Source organism: Medicago sativa, chromosome 7, assembly GCF_051527215.1.
Source record: "Medicago sativa cultivar Bolivia chromosome 7, Bolivia_mono, whole genome shotgun sequence".
NCBI lineage: Eukaryota > Viridiplantae > Streptophyta > Magnoliopsida > Fabales > Fabaceae > Medicago > Medicago sativa.
The window spans coordinates 5,659,311-5,670,869 of record NC_140755.1 but is presented as its reverse complement, the minus strand read 5'-3'; the positions used below and the strand labels follow the sequence as shown (position 1 = coordinate 5,670,869).

At 36.4% G+C, this 11,559-nt stretch overlaps 1 protein-coding gene across 1 annotated transcript; it reads right to left on the bottom strand.

Moving 5' to 3' along the window:
- Positions 1-1,963: 1,963 nt before the first annotated feature.
- On the bottom strand, positions 1,964-4,057 carry LOC146903769 (uncharacterized). The gene is made up of 3 exons (XM_085725431.1): positions 3,667-4,057; positions 3,010-3,547; positions 1,964-2,840 (listed from the first exon to the last, which is right to left on the bottom strand). Exons 1-3 carry the CDS (start codon positions 4,055-4,057, stop codon positions 1,964-1,966), a joined length of 1,806 nt encoding a protein of 601 aa, XP_085581557.1.
- Between the last annotated feature and the right edge of the window lie 7,502 nt (positions 4,058-11,559).

The following is an 11,559-nucleotide window of genomic DNA, read 5'->3' as shown; positions in this document are numbered from 1 at the left end:
GACAATAAATTTAAGAAAATACCTCTAAAAACAACTTTAAGAAAATAATTAAATGAAACAAGATAGAAAGAAATAAAGGATAGAATCTATTGATGACAAGTGATCCCCTCATGAAAGGCAAGTCCAAAGCATATATAAAAGCATGGACATTTAGTAGAGCAAATGAATTGCAAGTTATCAAAGCATACATTATTATATTAGCAACAAAAAGAAAGCATACATTGTTAATTATGCGTATTAAATCAATGAATCCTCTTGTGGTTTGTGGTGCAATTGGAGATGTTTTGGATCCCTTTACAAATTCAGTGTCTTTGAGGGTTGTTTATGACAATAACAAAGAAGTCAGCAACAGTGGTGAGATCAAACCCTCCCAAATAGTCAATCCACCGAGAGTTCAAATTGGTGGAAATGACCTCAGAACTCTATACATTCTGATTGGTTTACATATTCTTTAATTAAGTAAATATATCGATCTTTTTTTTTGAACAAATCAAAATGAGATATATTACTAAACCAACGGTGTTGCTCCCCGCACAAGGTGTGCAAAAGGAGAACACCGGAAAATATATACAAAGTTATGGTGCCAAAAACAGAGCACCACTCAACACCAATAGATTACAAACGAACACCCATACAAAGAATGGGGTGTTTCCACCAATCGTGGTAAGAATAAGCAAAAGCCACCTGTTTAGATTTCAGCCAAAGGAAGGAATGAAGCTTCACTTTTTCAATGAGAGTAAAGTGAGTGGAAGCCGTATTTTGAAATACCCAACTGTTCCTTTCCTTCTAAAGAACCCATATAGTAACAAACCAAATAATTCTGAAAAATAAATGAGAATAGATTGGCATGCCCGCCATCTTAGTGAACTGAGTAAAATGTTGTCGAAGCTCACCAGACTGCACAAAAGAAATGCCTAACCAATTCCAAACAAGAGCCCTAAGATCAGCTGATAAAATACAATGAAGAAAAAGATGTGTCACAGACTCATTACTATCACACCCAAACGCACGTCCGTGGAATAAAGAGCACCGCGAATCGCCAAGTTGTCTTTAGTTGGAATGCGGTTGCAAAAGAGACGCCACACAAATAGAGACACCTTCAAAGGGACATGCTTAAACCATACGCCATCAACAAGGGACCTGTCCACCATGTCGTCCGAGGAAGTAATAGAGTTGTAGGCTCCCCACACCGTATACCCATGAATGGGATCTGACAACCACCGCCAAGTATCATGAACAGAATCCTGCAAAACAATGTTATGTAATAAAAGAGAATATTCCCTTACAGACTCCTCCTCCCACGCAAACAAACGATGCCTCCACACCCACGCCCCTCCATCAATACCCCATCCACGACCCTCCATGTCTCCCACCGAGCAATCCTTTTCCATCGCCAAATCAAAATGGCGAGGAAATTTCAATCTCAGCGGGATGTCTCCAATCCACCTATCGTACCAAAACAAGGTACCATCTCCCACCACCCGCCTAATATTCTCTTCAAACCAATTCCCCCCTCCCTCACCAACCCCCTCACGGATCTGACACAACATCTTCCACCAAACCGACGAATTTCTCCCTCCCTCCCTAAGCCGCCCCCCAACCTCCCCATATCGAGCTTTCAACACACGATACCATAAACTCCCCTTCTCCGTCAACATTCTCCAACACCACTTACCCAACAGAGAAATATTAAAGGCTCCTATACTCCGAACCCCCAACCCCCCATCCTCCTTAGGTAAACAAATCGAATCCCATTTAATCCAAGCAAGTTTCCTATTAACCCCCCCACCCCCCCCCCCCCCAAAAAAAATCTTTTAAAAATAGATTCAATAGAAGAAATTATACCTGCAGGGGCTTTGAAAAAGGAAAGAAAGTAAACCGGAAGAGAGGATAAGACAAATTTCAGAAGAACCAAACGACCACCAAAAGAAAGAAATTTGTTACTCCACACCGACAGACGAGCCTAAATTCGATCCACAACAGGTTTCCAAAAACTCAACTTCCTCGAATCACCACCAATGGGAAGACCCAAGTAAACAAAAGGAATAAAACCTCGACGACAATTCATTACTGACGCCGCTTCTGTCAACCAAGAATTAGGAATATTCACACCTTTGAGCATGCTTTTATGAAAGTTTACTTTTAAACCGGACACCTCCTCGAACAAAAGCAATACCACCCTCATCGAGCGCACATTCATCCAGCTTTTTTCACAAATAATAAGGGCGTCGTCTGCAAACTGAAGATGAGATAAGCGAACAACATTTCCAACCCCTACTCCAAAACCGTGAAAGAAATTGGCTTCAACCACCGCATTCATCAACACATTAAAACCTTTGGCTGCTAATAAAAATAAGAAAGGCGAGAGAGAATCCCCTTGTCGAAGACCCCACTCCATAGGAAACTCTTCCGTCGGACACCCATTAACAAGAACCGACGTCGTTGCAGTTCCGACACACTCCGATATCCACTTACGCCACAACGTTGGAAAATTCATACTCATCATCACTGAATCAAGGTATTTTAAATCAACTGAGTCATATGCTTTTTCAAAATTGACTTTGAACATGAGCAACTCCTTATTCATACACTTAGCTTCGTCAACCACCTCGTTGGCTATCAAAATTCCATCTAAAATTTGTTTTCCTTTGACAAACATCGATTGGGAGTCAGAAACCACACTACCATTAACTGTCCGCAAACGATTAGCTAAGACCTTCGCTAGAACCTTATACATGAACCCCACCAGGGAAATAGGACGATAATCATTTAAGCGTTGAGGGTTGGCCACCTTTGGAATCAAAGCTATAAAAGTAGAATTTAATCCCTTTGACAATTTCCTGTTATGATGAAACTCCGATATAAAGGTCATAAAATCATCCTTCAAAATATCCCAAAATTGTCTGATGAAATCAAAGTTGACACCATCCGGTCCCGGACTCTTAAAACCGTCGCAATCCCAAACTGTCTGTTTAACTTCTTCTAATGAAAAAGATCTTGTTAAATTACCTGCCTCGCCGAAAGAGATTTTGCGAAACTGAAGGCCTTGTATACCTGGCCCCTGGCCGAGCGCCCCCCACTAATTTAAAATGAGTGGAGAAATGGTTAGAGACTGCATCCCGAATATTTTGAGCACCTTCCACAGTGACGCCTTCTACTGACACCATATGGATTGCATTATGACGCTGACGATTAGCCATCACACTGTGGAAATATTTTGAATTGGCATCGCCTTCTTGTAACCAGTTCATTCTTGATTTTTGCCAACTGATACTATTATGTGTACGGGATAAGGAATACAAATTAAGAGATAAGTCATGAAGCTCTGCTAATTCATCCTCTCGTAACATAGAAGTCTCTCCTTTGGAGTCCAAAATCGAAATTCGGTCCTTAATCATCGTAATCTTGCCATTCAAATTATGGGAGTGTTGATGGTGCCACTCCTTAAGACATGCTTTCATCAATTTCAGCTTATGTCTTAAAACAAAACCGCCCCAACCTTGTAATTGAAAGGACCCCCATTTATTACGAACAAAATCCTCATATCCTGAAAAATCAGCCCAACACTTCATCATACGCAATGGGCGTGGACCCCAATTAGCTTCATCAACATGTAACGTTAAGGGAACATGATCAGAAGCCCCAGTTGATGTGCAACCTGAATACTATTAGGCCACACCTCACACCACTTTGGTGACAATAAGAATCGATCAAGTCTGCTCATAGACACTCCATCACCACGATACCAAGTAAACAAACGACCACATATAGGTAAATCAATCAAAAAATTGTCTTCGATGAATTTGTTGAACAAGTTTGCATCAAATTGTCGGAATACGGTCCCCCGACCCCTTTTTTCTTCCGGGTTGCGAACGGAATTGAAGTCCCCACAAACACATAAACACACATCATTATTATTAGCAACAACCGGCGACAAAGATTCCCACAAAGCCTGCTTAGCCACCAAATCACAAGGCGCATAGACATTAATAATAACAAATTCTTCTGCAGTGCGAACAATCGAGCCTTTAATCACTAACACATGACTATAACTCATAGTAGACCAAACAGTAACACAAGACGTGTCCCACACCGTCACCAAACCCCCAGAAGCTCCCACCGACGGTTGGTAAGAATACCCACAAGCTGTTTCACCCCACAAAGATTTAATCAACACGTCTTCGACAATTCCCAATTTAGACTCTTGAATGCACAATACAAAGGGTTGCTTTTCAGAAACCAACTTCTGGACCTCCACCCTCTTCTCACCACCTCCTAACCCCCTCGCATTATATATCGATCTTAGTTACATTCTTCAATTTTTTTTTTAAACAACTAAGAGATTACCATATATAAATTAGAGCACAAAGGGTGCTCAAACCCATACACATAGAGATAGAGAAGTATACATACAAGAATATAAATGGCCCTCCAAAGATAGAAGAAAGTAACCTTAAGAGATATTAATCCATAAAATATAAACATCTTTTTTTTTTACAAGATTTTAAATGTTATAAAAAAAAAGACGGTACTTGAACATGTAAGTGAAACTTAATGCCCCAAGTTCTAAAATGTCTTTCTATTTCTAGTAGCCTAATGTCTTTCTATTTCTAGTAGCCTATATTGACGAAATCACGAAGTGTCCAGTTCATAGAAACCCCTACTACAATAAGTACTACCGAGGGCTTATCGACGGCCACAAATTGTCGGAAAAAGCCTTGTCGATAACGTTTATACACAACTGCGAAAGCACTATATTACCATCAGCTGCACCATGAGTCTTATTCATGGGAAAGTATCACTGAAAAATATGTTCTCTGGTTGTGCCTTTTCCCATGCACCCCTTGTGAGGCAAAAAATTTAAATCAAAAACTGCGTGTGCAAGTCATTTGGAATTATAGTGAATCACTCCAAACCATATATACACTCCATGTCGACCGGAAAAGAAAATTTGACATCTAGGAAATAATTGTAGTTTAATTTCAATCATTGAACATTAAGAGTATCATTGACTTCACCAATATCCATTCTTCTATACAAATTAAACCTAATTGGGATCATTCTTAACAATAACTGCTAGAAGAATGACATCACCATAAAAGGGGCCAAAATTTTCAATTGATTAACGGTTTTTATTTCTAGGGGTTTTGAATCTGTGGCATTTTTCAGGTGATGGTGGACCCTGATGGACCAAGCCCTAGTAACCCTAATATGCGGGAATACCTGCATTGGTAATAAGTGGGAAGTTAGCCATATGGACTTAATTAATAATAACCATCCCTCAATTCCTTACTATCAATGTACATATATTTTATTGGGTCTTGTTAACGAGTGCTCCCGGAGCACTCTTTAAGCATTTCAAATTAGGAAATTATTTATTAAAAAAGTCAAATAGTTCAATTTCCAAGACGTTGAATACACAATTTTTCATAAAAAGGTTACTACTTTAGACCCTTAGGCTTTGTTTGCGAGTTTGGAGGAAAATGGAGGAAAATGGGAGGGGAGGGCTTTGGGGGGTTAACATTTCTTCATAATACTAAACCCTCCTCATTTGGGGGAACTTAAAAATTGTATTGGAGGAGGGTTTTGGAGGGTTTATATGAATTTTTCAAATTTAATCTATGTTGTTATATTATTTTAAAAATTAAAAATATAGTAATAATATGCATTAATTTATCAATCTCTAAAAACCTACCCTTTTAAAAAATTTGAAAGATTTCTCCATTTTCCCTCATATTTTCCACCCCTCAAAGCCTTCCCTTCCCCTCCCCTCCAAACTCGCAAACAAAGCCTTAAAGAGTGCCCCGGGGGCACTCGTTAACATTTCCCTATTTTATATTATATACTCAATCTACATATATATCATATAGAGTATGTGTTTAATTTGATATTCAAATTTATTACACAATCATATTAGGTCATGGTATTGTTTTGTTCGAAGGCAAGAACTAATTATAATGTTTATGAAATTTTATTCATATTGATGCATTAATTTCTGTTGTATATTCTAGGATCACATTTATGTATATTGCTCCTATGTCCCCCGCATTGGTAACTTAGTAGCTGATGCGTTGGCCAAGGCCTCGCATTTAGCTCCTTTCAATGGTGGAATAGCCCCCCCCCCCCCCCCCCCCCCCCCCCCCCCCCCCCCCCCCCCTCTTTTATTCTTCCTTATTTACATCAGGATAGCACAGGTTTACGTTTTCATGTACCTATATGAGCTATTTGTATTAAGGTTCAGGCATCTCCTGCATTTATAGCATTTTTTCTATTTGATCAAAAAAAAAAAACATTTATGTATATTGATATCAATAGGGAAATACATATTTTTATTTATTTTTAAATTGGATAAAAACATATTCAACTTATGCTTAACATGCTGTCATGAAAAAATGTTCAGCGGGTCCAAAGTAATATTAATTTTGTGTCAACTGGAGTCACTATCATAGAAAGCAACAAACTTCTTTGGAATTGTACTTTCCATCCCATATACTTTATTCTTCTCAACTGTATATTTTTTCTGGGTATGATATAGTATATGTGAAAAAAGTGCTGCTATATATTTTAAATTATGTGTGTATACATACTGTTGTTTTTGGATTTCCAAACTATTATATTTGGATTTCCAAATTCTATTATCTACCGAAGTTGTTACTAGGTTGAGTCACGACCAGGTCGCTCTCTTTAAGACGTTTCGTGGCACTACCCAAAATTGTGCAAGGTAGACTATCAACCACGCCGCCTCCAGGATAAAACAAGCCCAGCTACAACTGTTCGATTAACTACTGCACTGTAGAAAATCGTTCGAGATTTACACCTTCGAATATGGTACTAAGACCACTCTTTAATACTGAAACCACTTTAATATGGTACCATTACCATTCTATTATGGTGCTAAGACCACTCAAATATGGTGTTTCCACCATTCTAACCTTTAAGTTCTCCAAACTATCAATATGGTACTATGACCACTCAAATATGGTGTTACCACCATTTCTCCTCAAATAAAATTATTGAATAATTTTTATATACCGTTAAGATCATTCTTGATTCCGACGGGACATTATTATTTCAAATAGGGACTATGATCTTAAAAGTACTCTTTATTCCGAAGGGACATATATTACCGAAGGGACTATGAACTTAAGACCATTCTTAATTCCGAAGGGACATTAAACCGAAAAGGGACTATGGTCTTAAGAACACTCTTAATTCCGAAGGGACAGAAAGGAGTAGAAAAAGGAGAAGGACTTGTTAAACAAGTCGAAGGAGGGAGAAGAGATGAAAGACTCGTCAACACAAGTCAAAAAAGGGGAGAAGAGAGAAAGAGTTCCCGACAACTCAATGAAACTCTTTGGTGTATGGAATGCACTGTGTGAGTTCTCTATTTATAGGGAAAATTCACAACTAATAAGTGAGAAACTTTGGGAACAAGTAATATGAAAAACTTTGGGAACAAGTAACATATTACTTTGCGATTAAGTAATTCACATATTAGATCTAGTACAAAAATATCTTAATTGAGTACTAAAATATATTAAATTTAGTACAAAAATATATTATATTATGTACCAAAATATTTTAGCAAAACTTGGGGACTAAGAAAGCACTTTCTAATAATGATTAAATTAATTATTTAATTTATCATTTCCAAATAATAAAATATATATCAAATATATATTTTTCTCTAGTGCTTATGTACCCCCATTAATTAGAGGTACACCCCCACTATATAAACACTACTAATGTGTGTGTTCCATCCGATGTGGGACTTCCACTTTTTTCAATTCACACAACACTAGTTCTACCCAACATGGGAATTTGTGTTTATAGTCTTTTTACTCAATTTCCACACATGTTCCAACAATCCCCCACTTGAATTTAAAAAATGGTTTCATAAATAACGTCAAAGACGTCTCCATAAGATTTGTTAGTAAACAAAGGTGTCGCTTACAACTTGAACCTTTGCATAGCGAGTAAAATTCTGATTAACAAGAGTTGCTTACAGCATTGAACTCTATCTCAGACATAGAACCCACACACAAACCTTTTCTTAAGGTGTATTCTAAAAGCCCGTGCGTTTATGGCCTTGCACGTGTATCCCGGTTTAACGAACGCTCTAGGTATTCTGCCCCGAATCCCATAGGAACCGGCCCTTAGTTCCACATTCGTATAGGTGAGTCTATCAAGAGTACTCCTGTAGCTATGTACTCCACTCCAAATAGAGTATAGATCTCATTAAGAGTTTCTATTATCTCATCCTTCTATCACTGCAGGAATCATGCTTTCTTACTTTTAACATAGCATGTTCTATCACTTGTGACTTGTTATTACCCATTGAACCTATTTCTTGGGATCTCCAGTCATGTAGGTCGGGTTACCATCACTTGTGACCTTTGGGCATTAGTCCCATCCTATTGGATGTGTTTAGGACTTTCTTTTTAGTAATTCCTTTCGTCAAAGGATTGACTAATTCTTTATCAGTACGTACATGATCTACTTTAACCATTCCTTTTGAGAGTAGCTAGCTCTCTATTTCTCTATGTGTTCGTGCCTTAATAATCGCCTCTTACCATTGTGGTAACGATTCTCAATTTTGTAATAGCTGCAGACTATCACAATGAATTAACACTTCTGGAAACGGTTTTATCCACTAAGGGATCTCAATTAGCAAGCATCTTATCAACTTGCTTCTTCACTAGTTTTCTCTAGTGTTCTCATCTCAGATTCATTCCATAGTGGACTGAGTCAATATTATTTGTTTTAACAAACAACTCCTCTAGTGATGCTCAATGTGCAGTCACTAGTCGCTAAATATTCATCTGAAAGATGTTCTATTTTATATCTTGTACCATTTAAGTACAATAGGTTACTCCTAGCGAAGTAATCTTAGAGTCATAATCTTCTTAAGGCACCTCATGACTCTTTCTATAGCATGGCAATGCTTCTCATTCGTCTACTAGTAAACTTGCACAAGAGTTTCACGACATCAGCAATGTCGGGTCTAATACATTCAATGGCTTACCTAAGGACTGCCAATGATGCTCGCATATTTTATTTGTTTAACTCCATCTCAAGTGTTCTTACACTTGGATCATAATATATGATTGCAAGTTTACGGTGAAATAATAATATTTCCTTAAGAACTTATTTTAGACCATACAAATAATTATCTAACTTACAAACCTTGTTTTCTTGTCCATGAATCGCAAAACTTTCAGGTTGTTTCATATAGATTTCTTCTTCTAGTTCACCATAAAAAGAGGCAACTTTCACATCCATTTGGAGTACTATCGAGTTATGAACGGCGGCTAAAGGGACTAGTACTCTTATGGATATGATTTTCGTGACTGGTGAATGAATGTCGAAGAAGTCTATATTTTTCTCTGTCTAAAACCTTTGACTACAAGGAGAGCCTTGTATTCATCAACCGTACCATCAGGTTTTAGTTCCTTTTTCCAAAATCCAAATACAACCGATTGATTTTGCAACTATGAGACAAGTCAACCAACTGTCATGTTTTGTTAGACTCTAGAAGATTCATTTCATCGTTTATTTCTTTTTGCCATAATTCAGCATCCAATGAGGATATAACTTCTTTAAGGCTTAATGAATCTTCTTCCAATGTATAAACCAAGTTCATACTCTTTAGCATTTTTAGCTTTCTTACCTCCTTGAGGTTCTATAACATCTCGTATGATGTTTTCATAACTATTTCTAATTACATGAATGTGATTAGATATAGTGCCCCCACTAGTTCTTAATTTTTAGAAGGGAGTTTAGTTTACCCCCACTAGTGCCCCCACTATTCTTTAATTTACAGGGGTACTTACTTCATAGAAATCAGCATTTTTTATTCTATGATCACTTTAACATTTAGGTCCTAAAACCTATATGCTTCGTTATTTATAACATACCTAATGAATACACATTCATATGCTCTACTAGTGAGTTTAACTCTCTTGGGGTCCTGAAGCCAAATATAGTCCGGACAATCCCAAGTTCAAAAATAAGACAAGTTGGATTGTCTTTTCTTCAAAAATTTCTTAATTAGAATTTTTGTCCTTAGACTTGGGTACTCTATAAATTTCAATTTTTGTTATAAAAATTGAACATTCAAGCATATCAATTTTATTTTCCAAAATTCACAGTCATCAATAAATATGATAAAAACATCATTTTATCATTTCTAATTTATGTGTCATCAAATTCACACATATCATAATTTATTATGTTTAGAGATTCATATTCTCTAAATTCTGATTTATATGAACTTTTGGTTCATATATCTTGACTGCAATAAATAAAATTGTCTAATCATATAACGTTGGAATTAAGTCCAAGTTACTCAAGTTTAAAATCAAACGCTTGTTCACATGTCAAATATTAAAATCACACAACTAATAAAATAGAAGGAGAATTTTAATTCTGAACATACCATCAAAGGTGCAGTCTTTTCTCACAAGAATGCATGATACACAAGTCTTTCTTTAAGTCTGAGTCAACTCAGTCTTATTCAATAGAATCTAAAATTCAGATTCTTTCTGTTTTTCAGAGTAACTAACTTCCCAATTTTAGCACTCCCTACAGAACTAAAATCATTATAGTTCCTTCAATCAATTAACCAAGGACACAAATTTAAGAATATTAAATTTGAGCAATTTTTCATATGGTTATTCCAAGAGCAATTCACTAAAGTAGCAACTGAATTCATTCCAACTAATTGTATTTCACGTTTTTGGCCGTAAAACTCAAACCGTTGATCCGTTTTCGATGCCGTTTTCGCCTACGCGCTCCTGACACTAAGCTCTATCATATTCTACAGAAAAATTCAAGTTTAAACCACTCAAAAAAATCGTTTTCCAAAACCTCACAACCCTAATTCTTAAACTCACCGACATCTCATCTAATCACATAGTTTTAGCTTCAAAATTACTTCTGATAATCATTATGGGGAATATCTAAGGTCTAATTACAGTCTCTTCATCAATCTAACAACCTTTCATCAATTAATCCTCAAACTCCCTCAAACCCTAATTCATCAATTCTCACAAAACTCAACCTAATCTTGCTAAATCCATTTTTCAGAATCATACTCTTAATAATATTGAAAGTTAGTCTCACCCTTACCTGGTTATAGATGAAAATCGATGGCCTCCCTCTTGTTCTCCTCTTTTCTGACTTTTCTCCCTTTTTCTCCAAAAACGTACGTTCTGCCTAAAAACTTTTCTCAACCTAACTCCTTCTATTTATAACCTCACTCTAATTTCTCTTTACACCTCTAAAAATACTCTTTTCACACCACATCCCAAATTCTAATATTTTTATTTTATTTTTCATATCTTATTTTATTTATTAAATAAAATAAGTCACCCAACGTAACAACTTCACAAAATCATATACTCCTCATAATCTTATTTATTTCAAAATTAAATATATCTCTCACAAATAACAAATATATTCACATAAATACATTACATAAATATCACGGCACATAAACCATATAAAATCACATAAATGTTCTCACCACATAAAATCATACGAAATCATATAATATTC